Here is a 27,787-nt window from a genome sequence, read left to right as displayed (position 1 = left end):
GCTCCTCCCAGGGTGACTGCAGGGCCTTGCTCACTGGCTCTTGCTAACGGTTTACTGGTGGGTCTGCTTTTCCCACCTTATAGGTGAGGAAACTAAAGCTCAGGGGCGGAAAGCCTGGGGCCTGCCCTCGGCCTCCCTTTATTGCAGTGTGACCAACTCCAGAGTTAACAGGGGATTTCACTGGTAAGGTCCTTGGAATTTAACCCGGACCAGGGAGGCAACATGGGGTGGAGGAATTTCCTTCCCACCCTGAGTCATTTCCTCCCAGGCCCTAGACTCTCTTCCCACTGGTGCAGGACAAGGGATCCTCTGGAAGCCTCTGAGTTGGGGCGTTCCCTGAGCCAAGTGCAGCCAGGGAGCCAGACCTCCTGGCCTGGTGGGGAAGCAGGTAGGCTCCTGGGGAAGAAACACGTGGGCAGATTAAACGGCCAGAAGCCCAGCCAGCTGTGGGCCTGGGAAGGGGCCCGAGGACTCAGCCTGCCCTAGAGTCAACAGGTTATGGGACTGTGGCAGGGGGAGGAGCCCCAATCCCCACCCCCAGACACATGATCACACTTCAGACAGGCTTCCAGAAAACACATGTTTACCCGTACACTCCAGAGGTGGCCCTGGCAGTCACAGTTCAAAGGCCCCTTTGCCCAATGAACCGCAAGCTGCAGGCTGCCCTGACCAGGGCAACCACCCTGGGAAGTGTGGCACCAAAGGCAGGTGGAGGGGGGAGAGTGAAGAGGGACCAGGGCTGTTGCAAGATCGAAGTCACGATGCTGGTGAGGGGGGGAGCCACTGGCCCTGGGGCAAAGGCCACTGGACAGATCCAGAGAAGGGATGAACCCCCAAATGAAGATTTGGATGACTCAGGGAGTGGGGTGTGGAGGAGGGTGCAAAGGTCACCACGGTCCTCCTCTTGCCCCCCTCAAGTCCGGGGCCCTAAAAGGGCTCCAAGTGTCCCCAGGGTAGGGCAAGAAGGCCCACGAGGCATATGGCGGGAGACATGACCCATAAATTAAATGTTTTTGGTGGAGTGTGGAACAGAGGCCCTGTGAAGGCGTGGCGGCCGGCCAGGTGACGGGGCTACTGGGTCCTCCACGATGGGTGGGCGAACACTATGGGCCTCTTCTTGGCCCAGCGAGAGAACACAGCCTTCTCGGTGATGAAGCGGTGGGCACTGCGGGGCGCCCGTTCGTGCGCCAAGTACATCTGACACTCGTCCAGCCGGCCCTTCTCAAAGTAGTGGTAAGGCACCGAGGGGTGGCTGTCTTCCCTGCGGGTGGGGAAGAAAGACAGATGTGGGGTGTCTGAAACTCGCCCGCCTCCCGCCACCTGCTGCCGCCTCCCGCGGCCACCCCTCACCGGGTACTCCCACCGAGCCCCATGCCAGGCCCCGGGGAAGGTCAGGACACGCAGGGAGGAGCAGGACAGTCCACGGATCTCAAAGGCCAGAGTTCAACCCCGGCTCTGCCTCTGGCAAGCTGGCTGACACTGGGCCAGAGATGTACTCTCTGAGCATAAACAACCTGTCTATAAGACGGACATGGGCACCTGAGAGCACAAGTCCAAAAAGATCAAGACTGCCAAGTGCAGGGGCCTTGGCAGAGGGCACACGGGCTCCCATCATCTCGCCTACGTGCTCATCAAGCAAGCTCCAGAGAGAACAGAAGATAAAGATCGGGGACCTGTTCTGCACGCTCCACACGTGTTACTTACAATAATGCTGGAGTACTACAGTATCAACGGCAACAGGTCAGATGTAATCTATCCCTGACACGCATTATCAGCTGGTGCCCGACGATGCCATTCTAAGCACTTCGGTAGACTATTCTCTCTCTAAATGTTTCTACCACCTTCTAGGGAAGGTGTGATTATTTTCTTTTACACTCGAGAAAACGGAGGCCCTGGGAGGTGGCAGGACTGGCCCAAAGTCACAACGGTAGGGTGAGACCGGTCATGAGGCTGGGCTCCTTCCCACTGGCCACTGGGTCCAACAGGTGTCTGAGCCCCAGCCACCCACTGGGGAGCCCACACACCCTGCGCTCCACAGCTCTGAGGTCCCCCAGGCTGAGTCAGGACAGGGGGCCCACAGTCCTCCCTGCCCCGGCCTTTCCTCCCACCCAGGAACCGGCCGGCCTGACCTGCAGTAGCTGTCGCTGACCATTCCATAGACCACGATCTCCTCACACAGCTCCAGGGCGAGGACCATGGTGAACCAGCCAGTGCTGAGAAAGGAGCCCGACTGCCTCCTGGCAGGAAGGAGAATAGTCAGCCCAGCTGCTCCCCTGACTCAAGTGGGAGCCAGGGGCTGTGTGGCGGACCCAGCCTCAGCTCTCTTAGGACATAGTGGGGAGGGGACAGAGCCAGCCCGAGATCGGCAGCAGGTAATAGGTGGAGCTGGATGCAAACCCAGGCCTGTTCAGCCCCTTACCACCCACACAGGACTTCAGAAAACCCCCAGACGATGGTGTGGGGACCCGGGTCACAAGCTCTGCTCATCTAAGGGAGCGAGCTTGGGGAGATGGTGGGCGGTCATAGCGCACAGCGGTTGAAAGTGGGTAAGATAGTTGTCTGGCGGGGCGCCTGGGTGGCTCAGATGGTTGAGCAATCTGCCTTCAGCTCAGGTCATGATCCCAGGGTCCTGGGATTGAGCCCCACGTCAGGCTCCTGGCTCAGTGGAGAGTCTGCTGCTCCCTCTCCCTCTGCCTCTCCCCCTGCCCGTGCTCTCTCCCTGTCTCTCTCTCTCTCTCAGGTGAATAAATAAAATCTTAAAAAAAAAAGATGGTTGTGTGGAGTCAGACGGTCTTCAGTTCAAACCCTGAATCTGCTCTACAGTATCAGGTTTGCTCCTAAACCTCTCTGGGGCTCACTGACCCATCTGTGAAATGGGGAGAATTATAGGTAGTTATAGGGAGGGAACACTGTCTGCTCAGCACCCTCCAATGCTCCATGCCCACCTGGGAGCAAGGGGCTGTGTGGGCAGCCCAGGCCTCAACCCTCTCAATGCACCAGCACTGTTACTCTCCCAGCTGAGGGCCACTCACCTCCACCTCAACAGAGGGGTTATGGGGTGGCTCACTCATTCAAACTCAATACCTCCCAGGCCCTGTGCCGGCCAGGAACCTGTCACAGCCAGTGCTAACATTCTCAGGGGAGGCGGCAGAACTGCTGAGAAGACAAGGAGACAAAGGAAGGGGACAAAGAACGTCAGGCAGGGAGGTACGCCTTCAGACGGGGTGGTCAAGGAGGGCTTCTCTGAGGAGGTGACATCCCATCCAGACCTGAATAGCAAGGAGTCAGTCATAGGCAGATGTGGGGGAAGAACATTCTAGATGGAAGGAACAGCATGCATACGCAAGGCCTGCTTCTGAGGAAGCCCAGATGGCTGGGGCAGGTTGAGTGAAGGGAGATGACGAGATCATGGACAGGCAGGGGCCAGATCATAAGAGGCTTGCAGGCCAGGGGAGGGGAGGGGGTGGGAGCCTCCACTTTACTCTGCATGTGAAAGTGAAGCTGCTATCAGGTGGTTGAGGGCAGGCCACCAATGGGATGAATTCACTAGGGTGGTTGGGGCTCAGACTACAGGGGGCCAGAGCACCAGCAGCAAGAGGGTGCCACAGGGGTGGGGGGGATGGGGCGGGGGGTCGGGGGAATGGTGGCTTAGGTCAAGGTGGCACCTGTGAGCACAGGAGAGTCAAGAGCCCACGATATGTGGCAGATGATGCAATGAAAGGAATCAGGTGCAAAGCCCAAGCTTCTGGCTGGGAGACTGGGGGGGGGCGGCTGTATTTCCTGAGTGGGGGGGGGGGGGGGGGGGGGGGGGGGAGCCAGTGTGCAGAGGAGGTAGGCGGGAGTCAGCGGGTGCGCGATAAAATGAGATCTTCCATGCAGAGTGCTTAACTCAGTGCCTGGTGCACGGAGAGGGCTGTTACTACTGTTAACTGTTACTTTTGTCATCTGGCAGGGACTTTAGAGACCAATTCAGATCTCAGGGAGTATCCCCTCCAGAGGGAGGCGCTCCCTGATGCTGCCCCACCCAGCAGTGCTCCCGTATCTTGCGCTTGCAAAGCCAAACACCCCTCACCACCGCTGGGGATTTTTTCATCTTTGTGCTAATTCAGTGAATGACAGTCTTTCTGCTTCTGTCCCCCATCAGAGGCAGGAGCACATCTGCCTCCATCACTGCTGCCCCCCAGCGCCTGTCAGAGCAGACCCTTGACGGACAAGAAGCTGCTGGAGAAGGCATGCCCCCAGCCCGCAGGGAGGCCCCCCCGCAGGCCAGCGCCAGGCTCACCGGTTCTTGCCCGTCTCGTCCTGGAAGACCTGGTCGCAGTAGGCCATCATGCGCTCGGTGAAGGTGTACACCTGCAGGCCTGGGTACATCCTGGTGAGCTGTAGCAGCGTGCGGTACGTGCGGCCGCCCAGCGCCCGGTCCATGTGCCTGCCCTGGCCCCACACCACGTAGAGTGTGTCTCGAGCATGCTGGAAGTAGTGCGAATAGTTGCGCAGCAGCAGGGGCACGCTCGTGTGCGAGACCACGCGCAGGGTGCTGCGCCGGCCCACGTCCGCCTCAAAGCCCACGGTGGGCGCCTGGTTCATGCGCAGTACGCACTCAGCACTGTCGATCTCGGCACCCAGGCCCGAGCCCAGCATCTGGCCCGAGCTGGACACCACGGCGCAGCTGCGGCACGGTTCTCGGACCAGCGGCTGCAGGGAGAGGCAGAAATGGAGAGAAAGGCATGAGCGCACAGCTCCCACAGCCCTGCTCCAGCCACTGACTTCGCCTGATCCCTGTATCAGCTCCGAGTACAGCATCAACCCATTTTGCAGATGAGGAATTTGAGACTGGGCAGGCGGCGTGACTTTCTTACGGTTATATGGATAGCCAGGGGCAGGGCTGAGACGCAGAGCCCCATACTTCCTCCTCAGCCATATTCATGGCCCTTTTCCCGATTGCTGAGGCCCTAACAGGCCCTCCTTCATGGGTTCCTTATTAGTTACATGAGCAAATATTTATAAAGCACTTAGAGCAATGCCTGGCACAGACGGGGTGTCACATGTGTGTTTGTTAAGTAAACATGAACCTCAGCTCTTCACAATCACTGTTCCTCTGCCCAAGCCCCACTCACGTTATGCCCAGTTCATAAGTAAAAGCGGGGTCTTTAGTGCCACAATAACATTGAGAACCCCTGGTTCTGAGCCTGAATCCTGGCTCAATCACTTCCTCTCTCCTGGAGCCTCAATTTCCTCATCTGTCAAATGGGGATGAAAATATTATCTACTTCATCAGGTTGCGAGGACTCAATGAAAAATGCCTGGAGAGTGGGGCGCCTGGGTGGCTCAGTCAGTTAAGCATCTGACTCTTGAACTCAGCTCAGATCTTGAAAAAAAAAGAAAGCAAGCCTGGAGAGTGATCAGCACAGACCCAGAGCACAGTGAGGGCCCAACCACCATCTCATTATCACTCGAAGAGCAGAAGCTGAGTCAACATGCCTGCAAATGTTCCCAGAAAGGGCCTTGCTCTTCACTCCAGGTCTCCACGTCCTCCTGGGAGTACAGGAGTTTACAGTGACCTTTATCCCACCCTGGGACATTTTATATCTAACATAATGTTGATTTAGGGACTCATGGGTCCATTTTCCAAGCCCCCAAAATACAGAACAAGACCTCTTTATTCTGCTTGCAGTTTGAGCCTGTCTTCACAATGGGGGTCTGTTCAGATCTGAGGTCACCACCAACCCCAGGAGACATTCTGCTTCTCCCACAAGGTCTTAAACGTCTTTAAAATATTTAATTACAACTCGTCCATTTTGATACCCAAAACCTGGATTTCTGGCTTCTCTTAAGAAACCCAGAGGATCTGGATCTGGCTACTCTGAGCCCACATCCCCATGAGCTCTTGAGTGTCTAAAATATTCAGTGGCCACTAGCGTGGAAGATAGGATAGCATCTACCTGGCCCACCCCACCACTGGTCCCACCTGGCCAAAGCCCCAGTGGTTTTGCATCTTGATCAAATATTTATACAGCACCTGTTGCGAACACTGTCCATTCAACCCAATCAAATCTGCACAGCCACTCTGTAGAGAAGGAACTACAAGATGGTCTCTTACTGATGAGGAGGCAACCAAGACTCAGAAATTAAGACCCAAAGTATGTCCCCTCCAAGCCGGGGTCCCTGAACATGCCTCCCAGTGCAGGATGCCTTTGAGAAAGCTACCATAGGGAGGCACTGAAATCAGGGTGAGGGGGTAAAGTATTCTAAACCGCGCCTGGCACAGCAAGCATGGGGAGGTGGGTCGTCACCCCTGAACCCCAGTGTCCCTGTCTCCCCATGAGAGGGAGAGCTCTGGGGTTGACATGACTTCTCTCTGTCATCTCTATCCCTGGCAGCCATCAGTACAAGGCAGGGCCCATCCAAATACACATCTGCTGCATGAATGGATTATGCGCATACATAGTCAATTTTAAAGACACACAGAACGATGCACAGATCACCATAGTGGGATGGTGTCTGTCTCCCCCACCGGGTCTAAGAGCTCCAGATGGCCAGCCACCCTGGCTGACTCACCTTTTTTACCTCCAGCACCCAGCTGAGAGCAGCCAGGCAATATCTGTTGAATTAAAAAAAAAAAAATTCCTCTTAGAACTTGGGGCTCACAGAGGTGAAGTGGCTACTCAATGTCACAGAGCTGGTGAGCAGAGGGGCCAAGCCTGGGGCCCAGGCTGGCCTGGCATGAGCCTGGTTCTCACTTACGCCCAGAGAGTTGGGGGCACCCTGGCAGCCGTTGCCGGCCCTGTCGCGCGACACATCGTCCGGCCAGCTCACCTTCCCATCTGGCACGCTGCTGTATCCGCTGAAGCGCAGGGGCCCCGGCACAGTGGGCCTGGAGTTGGTGGAGGGCTGGGGGTCCAGGCAGGAGGCCAGGCAGAAGGGCAGGCCAGCCCAGCAGCACAGCAGGATGTAGGCAGCAGAGAAGCCCAAGGAGCACAGGGTAACGAGCAGGAGCCGGCCCTGGGGGATTCAGCGGTCGTGGGGTGTGGGCAGGGGTCCCTGGGGCTCCTAGAAGCTCATGCCCCAGCCCCATGGGTCCAAACCCCAGCTCAGTAGCTTCCAGAACATTAGCACAGTCCATGGTCTCTGTTAACCAGGGCTTCCTCTGGGCTGCCAGGCTCAGGCCCTGGAGACGAGCCCTACTATTATCCCCATAGTCTAGATAAAGAATCAGGACGGGGCTTTAAAACCAGGCTGCAGAGCCCATGCTCTTAACCGGAAGCCTAGGTGCACTGTGCAGGCTTGGGTATGACTGTCCACCCCTCTGGGCCTGTTTCTGCTTCTAAAAAATTGGGGCGCATAATGCCTGCAATGTGAACGTACAGTAAGCTCTGTGTACTCCAAAGTGGTGCACAGAGGACAGGAGAGCAGCCCCTCAGAAGAGCAGCCATCCTCCTTCAGACCCGGGGCCGAGGCTGCCAGTGTGCCCACGTCTTGCCCCCTCCCCCAGGGGCTCAGTGACCAGCCTCCTAGCTCATGATCTGGGTCAGCGGCCCAGGAAGTGAGGGAAGTGTCACTCAAAGAACGGTTCCAATAATTGAAAGCTGCCGCTCAGAGGCTCCCACCTCCACAAAACACGTGCCAGAGGCCATTTGAACCAGGAAGCCCTCCAGGCCCATTGGCCCCGCTGGCAGGCTTAGTGACCAAGCCTTCAAGGGGGGGCCACCAGGAAGAGGGCATGACCCGGGGCTGCCCTCATGTGCTGGGCCACCATGGTCACTGTGTGTGTCTCTCTGGGCTCTAATATTCTCCCAGCCTGCCCAAGGCACAGGTCCCCCCTCAGAATCCACCTAGGAGCTGTTGGTGCTGAAAACCAGAGGGGGGGAAAGCAGCCCCCCCGCCCCCACCCAGGCATATCCTACCAGAGGCCTACCCTTTTCTGCCCACAAGCCACATCAGCTTCTAAAAATAAATCTCTCTGTGGCCAGCTGTGCGGGGGAGGGGGTTCAGCCCATGAGGCCTCAGGCTCTGCCTGGCACCTGGTCCTCTGCCCACAAGGAACCCAGAGATCTGAATTCAGGTGGTCGTGGTGGACTCCCCCAACATCCAGGGCCCTCTCCCACAACCAGGGGCTCCTGAGTAAAGTCAAGAGCAGCTAAACCGCACTTTCACACCATGTCCCCCTCCCAGGTGGGTGCCTCACCTGGGTGGCCTCCGGGTGCTTACAGGAGATAGTACTATTATCTATCTCCATGTCACAGGGGAGATGTGCAAGGCCCTGAAACCAGAGAGGGAACACCACTTGCCTGAAGCCACACCGCCTGCCAGACCAGATCAGCAGGGCTTTAAGCCAATCTGCCCTTCTTAGCTCAGGAGCAGTGGGTCAGAAGTGAGTCAGTCCTGGGGTGGGATAGGTTAGGAGGCTGCTGTGCCGGAAGTTCCCCAAGAGCCTTCCTCCTTACACCACTTACCGGGGCCTTCATGCTGCTGCCGCTGCTCAGCAGCCACCGCGCTGCCGTCTCCAGGGCTCCCGCTGGGAAGGGGTGCGGGCCAGGCACCTGCCAAGATCCAGAAACTCAGAGCTGGGTCCTGGGGCTCTGAGGAAACGGCGCAGGGAAACTGAGGCAGGGGAGGGTATGGGCCAGGGTCAAGGCAGATGACTCCCAGGAATCAAACTCCTTTTAAAGCCCCCAAACACCGGACAGAGCTGTCCTCATCCTAAAGGAGCTGGTATCGGGTGACCTTCGGGGAAATCTCCCGCCAACCCAATTCCCATTGTGCAGATGGGGAAGGAGAGGCAGGGAGGGGGAGCCCTCGGCTCAAGGTCACCCGTCGAGTCCGGGTCAGTTAGAACCAGGAGCCAGGAGCCCCGACTGCCACCCCTATACCCTCCTACCTCACTACAAGAGGGATGAACGGTGAGGCCTGGGGCGGGATAATTCCACCCCTCTCCCAAATTCCACCGCCCCCTCCCCTGGCCAGGCGCTAACCAGGCGGACGGGCTGGGGCGCTCCGGCTGCTCTCGATCCGCCGCTCGGAGCTCCATGGCCCGCAAACCGGGCGGGCCGGGCGGGCCGGGCGGGAAGCCGGAGCCCCGGGGCGGAGGCGGCACCGGAGCCGCGGCTTCTGGAGGCTGGAAACCGAATGGGAGCCGCCGGCACCGGGGGCGGGGTCTGCGAGGACGGGGAGGAGACAGGCGCGCTGGGGGCGGGTCCCGGGCGACGGGGGCGGGACCTACGAGCACCGCCGGCGCGGCGGGGGAGGGAAGTGCGTGGCTGGCGGCGGGGACCTCCGGGATGGGGGCGGGGCCTGCGGGCCAGGGGCGGAGTCGGAGGGCGCGCATCTTCCCTTTTCTTGCGCTCCCACATTTCTTCCAAGCTCCGGTCGGAGGTCGGGTGGGAGGCGCGCAGAGAAAAGACCTAGGGAGTGTGGGAACCGGCGCGCCGTGGCTGCCTAGCGGTTCGGACTCGAGTTTCTCCATTTGTGAAATTGGGGGATGGGTAGGAAAATTAAGCAGGGGCTTGGGGTCAGGCAGCCCTGGGTTTCAAGCTTGTAGGATTGCCAGATTTAGCCAGTAAAATACACGACGCTCAGTTATATTGGCATTTCAGATAAACAGTGCATAATTATATTAAAAATCTGACATTCCTGTGTAACTGGGCATTCTATATTTTCTCTGGCAACCCTAGCGGGACTGTCTCTAGTGGTGTGACCTCCACCTGAGCCTCAGTTTTTCTCCTCTATGAAGTGGGTATAATAACAGCACCTTCCTGCCAGTGAGGTAGTGCAGGGCAGCTGTGGTACAGTTAGGATTGAACCCTGAGCTATCTCACTCCCCCGTACTTTCACCTCCCCCTCCCCAAAGTGTCCTGCAAACTCCAACCAACTCAGTCTTGCATCCCTGCAGATGCTGAAATGTATCCCATTTGGAGGCTCAGATGGGATCCCCTGGGGAGTTCAAACTCAAGTGCCTTCAGGGGTCAGAAAGGGTTAAAAGAGCAGCTATGGGGCAATAGAGAGGAGTGGGCCTGCGGAGAAGTAGAGAGCACGCCTCTCAGCTAAAGTGTTTTTTATAAAATGCTCTATGGGCCAGAAAGCTCATCTTACCACCTCCATCACACCTCCCTCCACAGGATCTTCCCCTGGGATCCAGGCTAGGTTTCTGCTCCCACCCCATTTCAAACTCCATTTGCCTTTTTCGAAGAGCCTCTGGTGTGGGCACAATGCCAAGGTACCCATGTTTGGGTATCTGCACCCAGATAAGTAACTTCCCAAGGCTACCTATCCTGTTCCGGTGCAAAGCCAAGTCCTCCATGCCTCTCTCCGTCCTGGGGGGGGGGGGGCACGCTAAAGCAGCCCTGCCCCTGAGCTTCCTTTGAGCACAGGCCTACTTTGTCCCTCCCCCGCAGCCTGGGCACAGCTCAAAGGTAGTGGTCCAAGTTCAGTCTCTCTCTGTGCTCTCCTGTTCACTCAAGGCCAGGCACACAGTGGGTCCCCCAAACCAGAGTTCCTCTGCCCCCACCCCAAGTCCTCATCCTTCAGGTTTCTCTCCTCATAGCTCCAACCCCAAAGGGACAATGGTGAGAAAATTCCCTAAGGATTCATTCGTCACCCACAATGGCTGGTGAAGTGACCATTCTTTCCCCGAAGAGGCAACTCCCTCCTTGTCAGGGCCACATGGAGACAGGGACATGCCCAAATGTCCTGGACTCCCGGAGCAGATGAGGATCACACATCTACAGTAGAACTGCCAGTGGGAAGTTCTGCAGGCTCAGATAAAGCTCTTCAGTTTGATTTTGGCAAAAGTCCACTCTCTTTACCCTGACCTACAAGGCCCTGTACGGTGGGAAATTCTGTCTTCTTAATCACCTTCTACCTACCCTGGGCACCCTTCTGACCCCCAATCACATTAAGCTCATGCCTACCTCAGGACCTTTGCACTTGCTGTTTGCTCTACTCATATAACCAGCTCCCTCCTGTCATTCAGCTCAAATGTCACCTCTTCAGAAAGGCCCTTGCCAACCACTCTATGTGACACTGCATGCCCATCCCTCTAAGTCCCACCTGATTGATCTTTTTCACAGTACCGGTCACAGTCTGAAATCATCCTGTGTACTAACCAGTCCACCCACCCACTAGACTCTCAGCTACATGGGGGCAGAGTCAGGCCAGTCATGTTCTCAGGCATTTCCAGCACATGCACAACACCCAGCACACACTAGATGCTAGATAATGTCTGTTGAATGACCAAGTTAGGAGAACCAGGAATCCTGGGTCCCATGAGATCTTGGATAAATCACGTCCCTCTCCAGCCTCAAGCTCTGGCTCAGCCCATTGCCAGAAACCCAAGGTAGGTGAGTGGCTGAGCCATCCTTATCTATGAGTGCAGGACTCTCAGGCTCTGACTCATCCTGCCAGATCCAGACCCTGGGGAAACATAGGGTCAAACCCCTGTTTTCTGCTCTGCAGCCCTACCACTGCTGAGCTTCCTCATTGCACCCACCTCCTGAGTGATGACCTTAAAGCTCTATGTGTCAACTTCCTGCTGAGCCAAAACAAGAAATTCTCTGTGACTTGTGCCAGTTCAGAGATCTTGAATAATCATCCAAGGTCACCCAGACAACTAGGGGTGAAGTCAGTTGTATACCTATTCCAGGAGCCCACACTCCAGTGCTGGGGCATTAACTTTCCCTTACCCCTCCCTCCCTACCCGCCATTTTGCTTCATTTTCTCTGAAGGCCAATGGACTGGCAATGTTTGGTATTAGCTGAGTGTCTCCCAAGGTCCGGTTCTAGTCCTGGGGGTCAGCCCTTGGTGCACAATGTCCCCCACCACCACACTGTGCCTCCCACTCTGAACTCTGACCACAGTGAAATGTTTCTCTCTCTCAAGTGTCAGGCTCTCTCTCACCCTAGACCTTTGCCGTGCCCTTGGCCTGGGACCCTGGGAGGGTCCCAGGCCCGCATCTGACTCTTCTGGTCTCACTTGAGATGGTAGAGCCCCATCTTCATCAAATTATTAGGCGGAGGCCCCTTCCTCAGCATGATGGCCCCACGCTCCTTCATGAGGCTGTGTCATGCCAGGCTGCTTTTGTCACCATCTCTCCCCAGACTGTGAGCTCTGTGAAGGTGGAATCTGTGAGTCTTGCTCCCAGGTCCCCATCACCCAGTAGAGGGTCTGTCACATGGTAGGTGCTCAATAAATATTTAATGAGTTAATGAAGTCCATTTTCATCCTTCCAGTTGTACAGATTAGACCACTGAGGCACAGAGAGCTTTAGCACCTTGCCCTGATCACACACACAGCCAGGCCCCGGAGCAGCTCTAGAGGAAAGGCCCGCTTGGGTATGGTGGGATTGGACCAGGGTCAGAGGCCAGGCTGGAGTTTCCTGGAGGGAGGAGAAGGAATGATCAGGGGCTATGCACGCACTGCACTTCTTTGCCCCCGGTAATTTCTGTGCGGCCATACCCTTGGTCTGACCACCAACCCCTACCCCCATTCCACAGATAAGTGACTCCCAGAGGAGGGAAGAGCTTATTCAAGATCAGTGGTGGGCCTCAACATAGTGTCTTCCAGAAATGCAGGCCTGCAATACCTCCCCTTCTCCCACCTGCATCCCTTGAGGAGCAGGAGCGAGGGGGACCACCCCGAAAGGAGACCAGTGGGCAGAAGGTAAGGAGGCCTGGGGTTCTTGGGCTGGCCTTTCCACTTACCCATGGGTAAGCCCCTTAAAGTCTCTGGGCCTCAGTTTCCCCATCTGGACGACAAAGGCGCTTGGCTGGAGCCTTCAGCCTCCCCCCTTCCCCAGAGTACGAGGCCAGGGCTGAGGGAGCTGGTGGGTAAGAATACAGGCTCCTGAGTCCAAAAGGCATAGTCGAGTCCTGGTTCCAGCATTTATTGCTGAATGATCTTGCTCAGTCCCTTCACCCCCTGAGCCTCCATTTTATGGTCTGTAAAAAGAGAATAATAGCTTTTTTTTTTTTTTTAGGATTAAATGAGCTAACATAGGAGAGTCCCTGGCACAAGGCCAAACACGGCAGCGCCGCCAAATGAGGCTGTGTTGTCATGGTATTAGTTAGGGGATGCTGCCCTCTGGAGGCCAAAGGGAGGAACGGCAGGCGAGGGGAGCCCAACCCGCCGCCGGGGCCCCGCTGGAACGCTGGTTCCCGGCGTGCGCCCATTGTCCAGATGCAGAGCGCCGCGGGCGCTGGTCACTGGGTGTGTGCCTCCACCCACTGGCAGAGGCGACGGGCGTAGCGAGCGGGGCTGACGGTGGAGAAGGTCCGGCCCGGGTAGCGCAGCGTCTTCCATAGGTGCTCCAGCCGCTTGCGGAGCCCGTACACCGTGGCGAGATCCACGAGGCCCAGGAAATAGCGTTGCTCCGGCCCGTCCAGGATGTGTAAGGCGTTGGGGGAATCGGGCAGCAGCCGGCGGTTCTGGGATCCCGGCTCCTCCGGGCTCTGTACCCCTCGCACAGACCTGGCGACCGGCAGGAGGGTGAGGCTACTGCCTCCTCCAGGGGGCCCCAGCCCAGGGATTCTGGCAAGCTTAGCCACGGGGCACCCGGGGAGCATTCCGCGCTGACCCTGCTCTTCCTCCGCTCATTCCCACAACTCCTGTGTGCCAGGCCTGTGACGTCGGATAAACTGGGAGGCTGCGTAAAGTGGAAATGATGGTCTAGGGCCGCACTGTCCATTACATAGCCACTAGCCATATGTGGCCGTGGAGCATTTAAATGTAGCCAATCCCAACTAAGGTGCGCTGTAAGTGTGAGATACATACTGAGTTTCCAAGACAGTATGAGAAGAGTGTAAATACCTCATAAATGTTTATATTGATTAGAAGACGAAATGATAAAAATTGGGGGTGTATTGGGTAACAAATGTATTATTAACATTATTTTTACCTGTTTCTGTTTACTTTTCTAAAGAGGCTAAATTTTCTAAAGGAAATTTAAAACTACATGTGTGACTCGCATTTCTTTCTTCTTTTTAAAATTTTATTCATTTATTTGAGAGAGAGAGTGCACAGAGGGAGAGGGAGAAGCAGACTCACCACTGAGCAGGGAGCCCGCCGCAGGGCTCGATCCTAGGATCTCAAGATCGTGACCCCAGCTGAAGGCAGCCGCTTGATCAATTGATCCACCCAGGTGCCCCTCGCATTACATTTCTATTGGGTGGTGCTGCTCTAGAGCATTTGGGTCACACAGACTGGCTCCGCACTTATCTGCCACATCACTTTGGCTAAGTCTGGTATTGGGGTGTTTCCTAAACTTCTGTTTGAGGTCGTCCAGCCCTGGAGGTTTCAGGGTGGCAGAGCTGAAATCGCGTGAACAAAGTCCAACCTCAGTTTATAGATGGTGTGGGGGGAGGGGGCTGTGGGGGTTGCCTTCTAAATGTATTCCAAATGGGAAGATGCCTTTGGCTGGGCCCCAGTCCCAGCCAGAAGCAGGTTCAATTCCCTAATTTTGTCCTCCAGGAGGTGGAGAGGAGTTGGGGAAGTGTCGCTGAGGGAAATAAGCCAATGAGAGACAAGCCCTGCCCAGGCATCGACCAATCAGAACCCAGTGGTCTGGGTGCCGGGGCAAAAACACTGAACCCTTTGCCCTTCGGTACTAGGGGTTAGGAAAAGGCTTGTTCTGAAAGAGGGACTGGGAACAGGTAGAGAGGACTGGGGCAGTGGCCATTTACCAGCCAGCATATTTCAATATGACAACAACCATTATATGCAAACAAACTAGGGTTTACTGGCTGAATGACAACGGTCATCTAAGCATCAGCTGGGGATAGAGGGAGCAAGGGAGAAGCTGACCTAGCTTGGATGGGCAGACCTGGGGGGGGGGGAGGTTGTCTGTGTCCCATGGCAGGAATTCTACCTTCTGGTCAGGATGTGTCCAGACAATATGTGGGGAGCCAATAACCTGGATTCTGCCCAAGCCTCACCCACCTCCAAAAGGTAGGTTGGGGGCTGGATGAGAGTATGCCATCTTTCACTTTTCCACCCGTTGGACTTCTTTCCTTAATGTGCCTTCCTTAACCCCTACATCATTCTGTTCAGCCTTGGAGGACTGAAATCCTAGTAACTAACCAAGTACTAACATGAATCCTCAGAAGTCATTCTGCAACCTCACTTCCCCTCTCTGAGCCTCAGTTTTCACGTCTCTAAAATAGGAATGAGCCTACCTTAATGACTTTCGTGGTCAGCATGCAAAGAGCGATAGTTACTACTATGAAGCAGGGGACAACATGACGATGGGGCCAATGGTGATGACCTTAGGGTCCTAGAAGCGGAACGACTGGTTTAAAGGTCAAGGGTTCTTTTGGGCACCGAAGTGGCTGACTTCAGTTCAGTTAAGCATCTGACTTCAGTTCAGGTCATGATCTCAGGGTCCTGGGATCGAGCCCCTTATCTGGCTCCCTGCTCAGCAGGGAGGCTGTTTCTCCCTCTCCCTCTACTCCTCCCCCTGCTTATGTTCATTCTCTCTCAAGTAAATAAATAAAACCTTTTATTTTATTAATAAAGGGCAAGGGCTCTTTTTAAAGGAAAAATTAAATAGGTCTGAAAACTGCTGTGAAAACTTCACTGGCTCCACATCCATCCCCTTCAGGAAAATGGGCAGATTCTTTCCATCAGCACTGAAGCCCTTGTCCAGCTGGATCTCCTCTGCCCGGTCGTGTGTGGTCCACACGTGCCCACCAACCCTGCCAACCAGGCTTCTCCAGCCCTCCACCCTCCACACACACACACACACACACGCACGCACGCACGGACCCACAAACACTGCACTTCCCAGTCTCTGAGCCTTTGTCTGTGGTGTCCCCCCCACCTGCCCCGCCTCATCATCCAGCTTTCTCCTGCTCTCGTCACCTCATTCTTGCCCCTTGCCCCTGCGGGGGGGCCCACCTGACCGTGCGGAAGATGAGACTGCTGCCCGGGCCCCTCTCATCCTCATGGAGACGCTGGAAGGCCATCAGGAGGCTGTAATCGAGCACGTTGAGTTCCCGGAGGAAGGCGGTGTCCAGTTCCATCTGGTGGAGGAGCCAGCTCCGCTGGGGCCCTGCCAGAGCATCAGTGCCCCCACTTGAGCGCTCCTCGTGTGTCAGGCAAGGTGCTGAGGGCTCCACACATATCTGCCCCAAGAGGGCAGGTGTCATTAACTGTCCCATTTCACAGATGAGGAAATTCATCTGTAATTTGCCCTGGTCACCTAGCTAGTAAGTCGTGGAGCCAGGATTTGAACCCTGCTCTGCCTGACTCTAGAATCCGGGCTCTAAATGACTCAGGCAGAGGGCAGGGCCAGGGACACCCTTCTAACTTCACCCTGAATGGAGAAAGAGCACGCACAGACTGCCTCCATGGCTCACCCAGGTCGATGGTCTTGCCTTGAAAGTTGAGATCCTTCAGCACCAGGACAAGGGGGCTACCCTCAGGGGCTGGCTCCACCCATCGGCTCACCTCACAGCCCTTTATGTCATACCTGTGAGTGGGGGGATGACAGAAAGGGGGCGACAGAATTCAGCATTATACAGACTGACGCACACGGGGAACCAAGAAACAAGAGCTTCCACTGGGTGGATGTTCGAATCTTCACCACAAGCCATTCCATTATTGTCCCCATGTCAGAGATGAAGAAAAAGCCTCAGAGAGCTTCTTTGACTTGCCCAAGACCACACGGTAAGTAAAGGGCAGAGCTGGGATTCGAACTCGGGCCTTTGGGAGCCCATTCCCAGCTTTATCCCTGCCTGTGCTGGCTTCTCAGCCCCTTGTCATCCCTGGAAATGTCCCCGACACAGGGGTCCAAGCCTAGACTGCAGCACCAGGGGGGAGCACTCATGGGGAGCTTTCAGGCAGAGTCACTGTTAGGAGGCAGAAAGGGCCATGTGCAATAAGAGGCTGGGTTTGAATCCCTGCTCCTCACAGAGTAGCGGCGTGGCCCTCCCCCTCCTCAGCTTCTCATCTATAAAATGGGCATGATAACCACACCTACCCCTCAGAGTTGTTCCAGGAATAAAGAAGGCAATGAATGCAAAGCCTCGACACAGTGCCCAGGGCATCCTGAGTGCTCAAGAGACGCTGGCCGTGCCTATCCCTGTCTCCGATCCATCAGGAGATCCCAGGGATGTCCCTCCCATCTCCTCCCTGGGCCTCAGTTTTGCATCTATCTAGTGAGTATGGGTGCTTCAGGTGGCAGATCCCGCGTGGGACCGGGGCCCTGTGAGGCGACTCACCTCTCAGAGATGCGGCCCGAGGGATAGAAGACGCTCAGCATGATGATGAAGAATTCCTGGGGACAGGGGTAGGGAGTGAGGGAGGACAGGATCTCACCCTCCAGCCGCCCCCTCTAGCCCGGCCCCCTCGCCTCGGCCTCACCCACCTTCTTTCCCCGAGCCACCCGCAGACTGTGCACTCCTGGAAGGGGAGAGGGCGCCAGGTGAGGGGCCCCCAACTCGACAACCCCTGGTCCAGCCCGCTCTAGGCCCAGCTCCCTCTAGGCCCAGCTCCAGGCCATGCCTCCTCCTCGAGGTCCACAGCCTCCCGAGCCCGCCCCTCCAGGCCGCGCCCGCGGACCTCTGCCTCAGCTCGGGTCGTCGTCCGGACGGGACCCGCCTCTAGGTCGCCCCGGAGAGGCGCAGTCCTCAGGCGTGCCCCACCCCTATGCCCTCCAGCCGCGCGACTGGGAGACCCAACCCCGCCCCCTTCGGGAGGCCCCGCCCCAGAGCTCGGCCCGCGCCCACCGAGCCCGCCTTTCCCCTCCACCCACGTCGAGGACACGCCCCCCCACGGAACGCGGCCCCTGCCCGGAGCTGCCAGCCCAGGCCCGGGCTCAGGTCCCCTACGCCCCCCAGCCTGGGAGCCGCCCCCCTCCCTAGCCCCCCTCCCCTGCTCGTTCTCGGTCTTCTTCACTCCCCCCCCCTTCCCCCGCCCCGCAATCCCCGGTCCCCGGCCGGTCGTACCCAGCAACCGCGCAAGTAGCGAGTGCGGGTGCCGCTGCAGATGCTGCACGTAGCGGGGCAGGTGGGCGAGCAGGGCCCGCACCTCCCGACGCCGCTGGGTCTTCAGGAAGAAGCGTTGGTCGTGGCTGGGCGGTGGAGGGAGAGGTCACTGGTCAGGAGGAGCTGGAGCGGCCCCCATCGGGCCCTCTGCCCGAGTGTGGCTCTGTCTCCCCCGGTTCGGGCTCGAGGTCTCCTCACCCCCGCTCCGGTCACCTCCCGCCCTCACTCTCCTCCATCAGACCTCTATCTGGCCCTGACCATCCCTGACCTGGCCATTCTGTTTCTTTCCCACCCACCCCCCTCCCCTCCACCCAGGGACACCACTCCCACCCGTTCCCCACCCCTACTGCCAGCTCACGACAGGAAGAAGCTGGCCTTGCTCTTGGAGGTGCTGAGGAACTGCAGGTAGGGGCCACCTGGGCCAAGCGCCGCCTGATAGTCCTCCTCGGCCAGGCCTAGGGATTGGCGCAGCCAGGCGAAGGCTGGGCCAGCCAGGGTGCCCAGCTCGAAGCCCTGCAGGGGAGGAAGAGCAGCCCCAGCAGTGTCCACAGGGGGCCCAGGTGTGTGCAGTAGGCCCTAGCGCGCGAGAGTCAGGGTTACCACACCGGTCCTGCAAAGCCCTGAGGCAAGCCAGCACTCCTACTGCACTGATGGGGAAACTGAGGAGGACAGAGAAGGAAGACCAGTACACGCCCCTCCCATGCAGCAGTCTGGGGCTTCCTACCTCGTGAACCTGGGTCAGGACCTCGGAGAAATCCTCCTCAGTGGGCGGTCCCTACAGGGAGGAGTGGAGGGGTCAAGTCTTTGCCCCACACTGCCAGCTCCAGGATCTCAAGAGTCCTGCACCTGGCCTCACCCACTTCCCTCAGTGTGCTTGCTCCAGCAAACAGAGACCAGAACTCAGAGCTTCATCCATTGACCCAGAAGCACATGTTGGCCTAGTGAGGCCAGATGCCATCCCAGTGAAAGGGGATGGCCTTAAAGCCAAGGGATGTGCCTGACTCAGTGTGAGAAGGGCAGGATCAGAGAAGCCTTCCTGGGGAAGGTGACCTCTAAGCTGATATCTGAAAGGTGGTGCTCCTAGCAGGGAGAACAGCATTGGTGGTCACCGGAAGGGCAGGAGAGCTCAAGTGATTGAAATAATTAAGGGAGGGATAGAGTGAATGCAGCTGGACAGTCGGCCCTTGGACTTGAGCCAGCAGAATCCTGAGGCCATGCTGAGTACTGGGGAGCCATGGAAGATTGTCAGCAGGTTATGAGATTTAGAAGACCGTGCCCCCCCTCCCCCCCACCCAGGCTCCTACACTCTTCTTGGACCTCCAGGTCCCTGTGCCAGGACTTGGCCTGTGGGATGTGGTCACACTGTGCACACGTGTGTGTGTGTGTGTGTGTGTGTGTGCACGCACACACACACACAAACAACACACATGCTCGCCCTGGCCTGTCCAGCTGCTGAGCTTGCAGTTGGGCGACCCTTTCTGCTGAGCCAGCCTGGCCCCAGCCTGAGCTCCGGGGAGGATGGGCCAGGCTGGTGGGGTGGGGGTAGGGTCCTTTCTCAGCCATACACCCTAGCAGAGCCAGGAGGGCATCAGAGACGGAGGAGTACAATCCCCCTCACACCCACCCATTATACAGATGGGGGCGCTGAGGTCCAAAGAAGCAGAGGCCCATCTAGAGTTGCACAACAACCACCTGGGGTCAAGGGGTTCCTCACATCCCCAGTACACACCTGGCCTTGCGGCTTCCTGGCCTCAGCCCCCACTCCAGCATGTCCCTCCCTCCCTGCACCAAGCCCCCGATTTCCTCCTCGTACAGTCCTCTCTGATCCCCGACCCTGCGGTATTAGCAGGACCTGGCATCCGCGCAGTCTTGCCCTTGGTACCAAGGAGGTGCATAACACAGATGGGCCACTCACTGTGGGTGGGTGGTCCATGGAGACCTGGGTGGCAGCCCACAGCCCTGTCTGCATCATGCATGTCAGCTGGTGCAGCTCATGCCCCGGGCCAATCTCAAACAGGCCAAGGCGAGTCTGCTTGTCTCGAAGACGCCAGAGGAGGCCACGGCGGCCGGAGGTCGAGGTGGCTGCTCTGCATCCAGCCTCTGGGGAGGGGGCCAGGACCTGATGGCAGGAGGCACAAGAAGCAATGAGCGCATGGAAGCATCCCAGAGGGGAAAGACCTGGGTTTGAGTCCCACCTCCAATACTTGTGAGCCCTCCTATTATTGCTCTCTGCCTCAGTTTCCTCGGTCGTAAAACAGCGATAATGCTGGTACCCACTTCACTGGGTGTTGTGATGGGCCACGCAGTGCCTGGCATGCGGTCAGCACCCAGAATAGAATTATTATCAGTAGGTAGATAATGCTTTCCGCAACCAAACCTGTCTCTCATCAGCTGTATGATCTTAGGTAAGTCACCTAACCTTTCTGCATCTCCTTTTCTCATCTGTAAAATGACAACTATAATAACTCCTTCGTGGCAGTTTGATATTTGCTCCAAGCACAGGAACCCTTGATACTAGGAGCTGTGACGACAGGGACTCGGTCATCTATTCCGCCGGTCTATGCGGAGTTCCTCCAGGCCGAGCGGAGGGTCAGCACGAAGCTGAGCTCACAGCAGCTCACCCATTCGTAGTGGGCACCCACCATGTGCCCAGCACTGGCCGAGGGCTTGACTTGCTAACAGCCCTATGAGGGAGGAGCTTTTTCCCCGATGAGAAAACCGAGGAAGTTCTCTGGGGACACCCGCCAGACTTCCCCCTCCATACCTGCGGCCCCGTGTGGGGCGTGTCCTTGTCCCCGCCCAGGGCTGGACCCCTCCAGGGCTTGGATGGGGGTGTGTCCGCGCTGCACGGGGAGGAGAGGCCTGGGCCCTGTCCCCCAACCCTTCCCTCTCCTGTCCTCTCTTGGGTCCGCACCTACCTCGCGGGGTCCCGGGCTCGGTGCGGCCATCGCCCCCGCAGCAGCTTCCCGGGCTCCGGCCGCGTCCCCGCCGCCGCGCTGCAGGAGCCGGTCCCCGCCCCTGCTTCTGGACCGACCAATAGCGCGGTGCCGGTCACGGCTGCACCCAATCCGCGCGGGAGGCGCCGGCGATCGCTTGCGGGTCCCGCCCCCGGGGCTGCAGCATCCTTCAGACCGCGGTCCAAGCCGGGGTGGGGCCGCCGCGCGTTACTTAGGGTCGCCAGGAGGGAACACCCCCCACCCAGTTCGTCTCCTCAAGTGGGGGGCTTGGGTCTCGGGGCCGTTTGGGGAGGCGGGGAACCTAAATCCAAATCCCGCCCACCCACTCTGGCGTGAAATTCCCACCGACTGTCCCTCGGGTGAGGAAACTAAGGTCCAGAGAGAGAAGTGAGTACCTCCAGGTCACACAGGAAGTCCGGGGCATGCATTCATTCAAGGCCTGTTTTGACCACTCACCAACGGCGGGAGCAGCGCTAGGCCCTGGGGGGTCAGCGGTGAGCGAGAGGGAGGAACACAGCTGCCAGCCTGATCTTTTAAAAGCATAAATCGGATGATGTCACTCTCATGCTTAAAGCCTCCAGTGGCTTCCCTCTGCACTGGAACAAAATCCACACCCCTTGCCACGGCCCCAGGCCCATCTCAAACCACTCTGCCTACACCCACCAGACAGCTACAAGGGGCGCCCCCGGCTGGTCCTTAGGCATAAAATTCTTTCACACCCGGGGCTTTTGCGGGTGCTCTTCCCACTGCTTGAAATCCTTTCCCTTAGGCTTTCCTTTGACCTATTCTTTCCAGTCACCTTGCCCGACTCTAAGTGTCCCCTCATTCTTTTTATTTTTTAAGATTTTATTTATTTATTTGACAGAGAGAAAGCACAAGCAGGGGAAGTGGCAGAGGGAGAGGGAGAAGCAGACCCCGTTGAGCAGGGAGCCCGAAATGGAGCTTGATCCCAGGACCCTGGGATCATGACCTGAGCCGAAGGCAGATGCTTAACTGAGCCACCCAGGCGCCCCAGTGTCCCCTCATTCTTGATCACATTACCTTGTTTTATTTTCTTCATCACACTTAACACTGCCAGAAATCATCTTGTTCACTTACTTATTGTATCCCCCCCCGCCCGCCCCCCGGATGGAAGCACCAGGAGGGCAGGAACCGTGCTGGGCTCCCTTCTTGGCTCAGTGTCTGGCACAAACCAGGGTTTCGTAAGCATATGCTGAACTGATGTGAGTAGGACGTGTGAAGGGCCTCAGTGAATCCCAGGAAATGAAAGGCCAGGGGAGCTGGAGTGAGAAGAGAACAAGCATTCAGGTTCTTTTATGTGAATGAGAAAGATGCTCAGATGTTCTTAAAAGGCCATGGTTGTCATGTGTAGTCACGTTGGAGGGGCCAGAGTGTGTGTATGGGGGGGAGGAATCTTTGGGTGAGTTAGCGCAGAGGAGGGAGCCTTTGCATCAGAGAGGTGACTGGTGGGGGGAGGAGAGAAAAGGGGAGAACTGACAGGATTTGGGGTCATGCAGATGGGGGCTAGGAGGAGGAAGTCAAGGTCAGTGATGTGTGCCAGGATTCTGGCGGGGGTTAGGGCCACAGGATGATGCCAGTCATGGAAGAGGCTGGGAGGGGAAACTGGAGAGGGGAGTCTGAGAATTCAGATCGTGACAGGATGAATTTGAGGAGCCACTATGACATCCGATGGCGGTTAACTGGTGCATGGGCAATACGTCGGGGCTCAGGAGGAGGGCCTGGGTAAGGAGAAGGGCGGGGTGAGGCTTGTGACCAAGTCCCAAGGAGTCCACCGTGTCGCGGCGGAAGTGGAGCGTGGGAGACATAAAGTATGAGAACGAATCCACACGGACACCGAGAGCAGCTGAGGTGCATCCACGGGGATGTCACAGGCCAACATGGGGTCAACAGGGGGTCTGAGTGGGTGCAGCCCTCCAGGAGTGATGCTGAACACAGTGAAGGTGAGGAGCTGCAGGCAGCGGGCTGGACATCCTTTTGGGAATCTGGCTATTTAGGGGAGAAGGGGAGACCTGGAGGGAATTATTGGGTTGATAGAGGGTCCTTTACGTGGGGGCCTGGGCATGCTCCTGACACACCCGGAGGAGCCTGGTGAGAGGCAGGGGCTGTCCCCGTGAGAAGGGGACCATTGGAGACAGGACTGCTATAAGCAGGGGAAGATGGGACAGGTGAGGGCGGGGCAGGTGTGCCTGTAGTCAGCCTCTGTTCTCAGATGAGGGAGACATCTCTGCTAACCGGAGTGAACATCATCCAAGGTGTGACAGAGGCTTAAACTAGGCACTGCGGATAGGACACCCAGCTGCGTGGGGCGGGGGGTGTGCTGGGATTGCGGGAGGGAGACGGGGCTGGGCCTGTGCCAGATCACTCAACCTGACCAAAGGTAGCCCTGCTCTGGTTCCCCAGCTCTCACTGCTCAGAGCCACACTAGGTTGGGCTGTTGGGTACAAGAGATGGACGATGGACTTGGGTTTTTAGGGGACTGGCCCGAGGGTCCCTAAAATACCAGTGCACGCTAGCTGGGCTGGTGCAGAGGAGGCATAGTAGAGGCTGATGTGGTGTGTGGCACGTTGCCAGGCCTCCGCCGACTCCCCATCCGTGAGTTGCACCACGCTGGAACCACATGTTTCAGTCCCCACTTTATCCTGGGTCCGACACGGGGACAATCTGGGAGGCACCTGAGGCACACTGCGCGAACAAGTCTCATGACCTGAGACCAGCCCCTCTCCAGCCCCTGAGCAGCCCAGCGCCCAGCTCCCCCCCCCCCCCCCCCCCCCCCCGCTCAGGGACGGCACAGAGACAAACACGTCATCAGTGTTTATTGTTCAGCTCTCCCCAAGAGGCCAGCGCCAGGGCTGGCGGGCTGGGCCTCTATGAGAAGCAGTTGGTCTGGGGGCCCACTGTGGCCATCCTAATGGACCCTGAGGCCTGGTGGTAACCCCAGAGCCTGTCAGTTCTCCGCTTAGGCTTTGTGGGGCCCGGGGCTATGTCAGACCCGGGAAAGCTGTCTCCGAGGAGGAGCAGGACATGTGGGGAAAGGTCGCATGATGCCTCGGAACCTACCAGGTCCAACATCAGCAGGTGACAGGAAGGAAACGGAAACCAGAGGGTAGAACCCAGGGGAAAAGGCAACGGGGCGTCTGAAGGTGAGGTAGGGATGACCGGCATCCTTCAGGCCCTGAGCCACAAAGGGGTGAGGGGGAGGTTTCCAGGTAATCCTCCCTCCTGGCTTCTGGAAGGTTGAGCAGGGAAGGAGCAGGCCTGTGTGGTACGTCCCAAACAGCTCCATCCCACGGGGATGTCTGCAGGGCAGCCAGGCCGGAGGGGGCTGCAGTGCCTGGATGGGTCCTATGCACCCCACCTTTGGAGGGGAGGCAGAGGAAGGGCCAGCAGCCTCAGCCCTGCTGGGCCTTCACTGAACCTTTTTGGTCGCTTTCTGGTTCTTCAGCATCACGTAGGTAATGAACAGTCCTGGAAATACACAGACCAGAAAAGCCAAGTAAGATCCAGGCTTGGGGCTGCTGGGAGGCCAGAGCAGTGCAGAGCGTGGTGGAATGACCCGCACACGGGGCCAAGCACCTGCCCAACCACCCTCCAGGCCAGCATCACCTCCCGGGTCACTCAGCAAGCCACATACCAACCCCCGTGTATTCAACAAACACCAACGGAGTGCCCACACAGGTGAGTGGCTACACTTAGTGTTTTAGATTCCACAGGGCACAAAGCCCGCTCAATTATCCATCTACCCACCCAATCAACCACCTGTCCACCCACCCACCTGCTTACTCCGCATCCACCACCCACCCCACCACCCAGTCATCCAAGTGACTCATCCAAACCACTTTCTTGGGCACCGACTCGGTGCCAGGAGCTGAGGACATAATAATAATGATGAACCTACAGTCCCTGGCCCAGAAAAGCCCACACATAAACGCTGGGAGACAGAGAGGGGCAGGAGTCATGAGCCAGGGGGTGACAAGGGGGTGAAAGGTGACTGAAGTGTGAGCAGAGTGATGATGGTAGTGGCAGAGGGAGCAGGAAGAAGGGAGACACCCCATTAGGGCCATCACATTTGAGACCAATGAGTCTGAGGCATGGGGACGAGCAGCCCAGAAGGGTGAACAGGAAAACCCCGGGGGGTAAGCTGGGGGCCAGGGGCCCCAAGCAGGTGTACTGCAAGTGCTAAAGTGTGGAAGCATGTTCAGGGGATGGGAGAGGGTTGTGGGAACCCCCAGACACCCTGCTCAGGGTTGAGGGACTGATGACTTACCCACAAACAGGAGCAGCATGAGGCCGGCAGCCAGAGGGATGGCGACAGCGTAGGCTCGGGGCAGGAAGTACTTGTGGATGACATGCTGGCTGTCGATGAATGGCTAGTATCGAGGACAGAGCTCTGGTGAGCGCTCCTTGCCTGGCCCAGCCCCTCAAGGCCAAACACCGCCCTTCCTCCATCTGAGGGGCTAACCCCAAAGCACCGGGACAGCACCTGCTTTGCTTTAAGATGATGCTAATGTGGGGCGTTCTGGTTTGTTTCCTTCATTCACTTACTGAATAGTTGTTCACTGCACACTTGCCTGATGCCTGCCCTAAGGTGGTGCGGGGGACCTGGCAATGAACAGAAGACGAGGGCCTTGCCCTAAGGCACTCACAGCCCTACAGGGGCAAAGGTACAGGAGGAATCCTCAAGTGGGCTCCAAGGTCTTCTTTACTAACATTTCCCTCCAAAGTTCTTTAAGTTTTAGCCCTCCAAACACACTGCACTTCTTAAGCAGTAACCAACAAATTTTCCCACAAGAAAAAAAAAAAAACCCTAAAAGCCCTCACAAAATCTACTGGCACTCATCATGCCCGGGAGCCAGCAGGATATCCCAGAAGGACCAGAACTCCAATCAAAGGCAAAAGTGAATCAGTAATAGGGCTTTACAGTGTAGCGTTAAGGGCCCGACCCTTCTTCCTGAGCTTTAGCTTCCTCACTTATAAACTGGGACACCTCCAGCATCCTCATAGTGCTGTTCTGAAGATTTCAGGAGATGAGGGCAGGGAAAGCACCTAGCACAGCGCCTGGTACACAGCAGCTGCTTAAATGATGCGAGGGGTCAGCTTCAAGATCCAGGGGTCGAAGGTGAGACGAGGGGGGCGGAGCACACATACCAAGAGAATCACCCAGGCGGTGTAGTAAGTGAAGATGATCAGGCTAACGGCGACGAGGCCGAGTCCCACCACCTGGTCTGTCCCCGTGGCCTGAAGAAAAGGAGGGCTCAACTGAGGAAGGAACTCCCCATTTAGGTGCACTAGTGGCGGGTGGCGTCGCAGAATTATTGCGCTCTTAGCTTCCCATTCACTCAACAGAAGCACACAGGCCTGACCAGGTATCACTTTCTAGGCTCGGAGAGTGCGGGGCCGCGGGGTTTTCACTAGTACAGTGGGCCCGCGGGACAGCAATCAGGGCTTCGAGTGCCTAAGCCCCGGCTCCCGGGCAGACCCCACCCCCAGACGCACCCCGCGCCCCCAGCACTCGGCCCGGAGCTCACCATCTCCCCGGCACTCGCACACCCGAGCTGCAAGCCACCGCAGATCCGGATCCGGGCCCTTCAGGCCCTGGGCCGCAGGGCACGCCGGGAGTCGTAGTCTTTAGGCGGGCCGGGGACTACGTGTCCCTGGACAGGAGGGTGCCACCTCCCCCTTCGCATGCCGGGAAATGTAGTTTCCAAGGGCATCGTGGGTCAGGCTGTTCCCCGACTCTCCCTAAGGAAAGGAATCGAGTGGGGGACCCAGACTGGCTGGCACTCGTGCCGTCAGTCCTGCCGAACTCGCCCCAGAAGCAAAAGTCCATCTCCAAACATCCCAGGATCCCAAAGCCACAGCGGGATGGCGTGGGAGGTCAGAGGTCCCAGGTTTCAGATGGGGAAAATGAGGCTCAGAGAGGGGCGAAGACTTGGAGATCACAATTCGAGTCAGTGGTGAAGCCGAGACCGGAACCCGGGGGCCTTATTTCCTAGTATCGAGGCCCCAACTTGTCTGTCGAGAGGGGTGCAGAGAGTGTTGCCCCACCTGGGGTGGGATGACGGGGCGGGGGGGGGGGGCTGGCCCAGGTCCCCAGGGATGGGAGGATTCCCACTGGCTGTGAGGGGAGCGCCCCCTTACCATCGCCTAGCTTCCTAGGCGACCCTTCCTGGGTGTCCTCTCTTCACTGCAGGTATGAGGAGGTCAGGGTGACCCTCCCTTTCCTCACCATCTGCCTTTTGGGCCCTGGGTGTCGCTGCAGCCCAGGCAGCAGCACAGATGGATCGTCGGACTGGCTCCGCACGCAGGTCCCTCCCAGTCTGGAACACTGTCTTCCCACAGCTTGCGGGGCTGGCTGCCCCTCACCCATCAGGTCTCACTGGGATGCCACACATCCCAGAGGGGCCCCTTCACAGCTGGGCAGGGGCTCCCTCCTGTCCTCCACAGCCCCCAGAGTGTCTCCGTGGATAACGCTTGTTGTTTTAGCTAGCTCATTTCCTTGTTGATCTGGCCTGTGAGCTCCATGGGGATAGGGTCCGCGGTCACGGCTGTATCCTTAGTGCCCAGAATGGGGAGTGGGGGAGGGGCGGACACACCTGCAGAGATGTCTCTGAACCAGCCATGGTTTGCTCGTGCTGGCAGCATGTCTCCTTGAGTCACTGAGCCCATCTCTATGGGGACTGCACTCTTCAAAGCTGATAGGAACAACTCTTCTTGGCCTACAGCCAAGTGCCTTCCCTCTCAGTCTCGGGACAGACTTTGGGCTCAGCCAGGAGCCAACTTTCCCCTCCCCAGGTGTGCTGTGCAGAACAGAGGAAGAGACTTAAAATCAGCCTC

The 27,787-nt window shown here is 57.6% G+C and overlaps 3 protein-coding genes across 5 annotated transcripts; all 3 read right to left on the bottom strand.

Annotated features, from left to right (window-relative positions):
• Nucleotides 1-566: 566 nt before the first annotated feature.
• Nucleotides 567-9,144, bottom strand: ST6GALNAC4 (ST6 N-acetylgalactosaminide alpha-2,6-sialyltransferase 4). Of its 2 annotated transcripts, XM_025888550.1 has the most exons (6): nt 8,973-9,144; nt 8,454-8,540; nt 6,817-7,002; nt 4,283-4,695; nt 2,130-2,237; nt 567-1,261 (listed from the first exon to the last, which is right to left on the bottom strand). In XM_025888550.1, exons 2-6 carry the CDS (start codon nt 8,463-8,465, stop codon nt 1,072-1,074), a joined length of 909 nt encoding a protein of 302 aa, XP_025744335.1. In that variant the 5' UTR covers nt 8,466-8,540; nt 8,973-9,144; the 3' UTR covers nt 567-1,071. The 2 variants fall into 2 exon arrangements, with proteins under 2 accessions (XP_025744335.1, XP_025744338.1); XM_025888553.1 differs by lacking the exon at nt 6,817-7,002.
• Nucleotides 9,145-12,210: 3,066 nt separating this feature from the next.
• Nucleotides 12,211-21,397, bottom strand: PIP5KL1 (phosphatidylinositol-4-phosphate 5-kinase like 1). The gene is made up of 11 exons (XM_025887936.2): nt 20,894-21,397; nt 19,891-20,094; nt 18,700-18,750; nt 18,334-18,488; nt 17,937-18,061; nt 17,357-17,391; nt 17,211-17,266; nt 16,347-16,459; nt 15,886-16,039; nt 12,696-13,461; nt 12,211-12,370 (listed from the first exon to the last, which is right to left on the bottom strand). The coding sequence occupies exons 1-10, from the start codon at nt 20,921-20,923 to the stop codon at nt 13,194-13,196; spliced, it is 1,191 nt and encodes a 396-aa protein (XP_025743721.1). The 5' UTR covers nt 20,924-21,397; the 3' UTR covers nt 12,211-12,370; nt 12,696-13,193.
• Nucleotides 21,398-23,749: 2,352 nt separating this feature from the next.
• On the bottom strand, nt 23,750-26,597 carry DPM2 (dolichyl-phosphate mannosyltransferase subunit 2, regulatory). Of its 2 annotated transcripts, XM_025888691.2 has the most exons (4): nt 26,479-26,597; nt 26,099-26,188; nt 25,218-25,320; nt 23,750-24,418 (listed from the first exon to the last, which is right to left on the bottom strand). In XM_025888691.2, exons 1-4 carry the CDS (start codon nt 26,479-26,481, stop codon nt 24,360-24,362), a joined length of 255 nt encoding a protein of 84 aa, XP_025744476.1. In that variant the 5' UTR covers nt 26,482-26,597; the 3' UTR covers nt 23,750-24,359. The 2 variants fall into 2 exon arrangements, with proteins under 2 accessions (XP_025744476.1, XP_073761808.1); XM_073905707.1 differs by lacking the exon at nt 26,099-26,188 and having other exon boundaries at nt 26,479-26,563.
• Nucleotides 26,598-27,787: the final 1,190 nt, after the last annotated feature.

The sequence above is a fragment of the Callorhinus ursinus genome, unplaced genomic scaffold, assembly GCF_003265705.2.
Source record: "Callorhinus ursinus isolate GAN/ISIS: 27379988/994484 unplaced genomic scaffold, GSC_fseal_2.0 scaffold24, whole genome shotgun sequence".
Lineage (NCBI taxonomy): Eukaryota > Metazoa > Chordata > Mammalia > Carnivora > Otariidae > Callorhinus > Callorhinus ursinus.
Note: the sequence above shows the minus strand (reverse complement) of the source record. Positions and strands in the feature narration are given on the sequence as shown.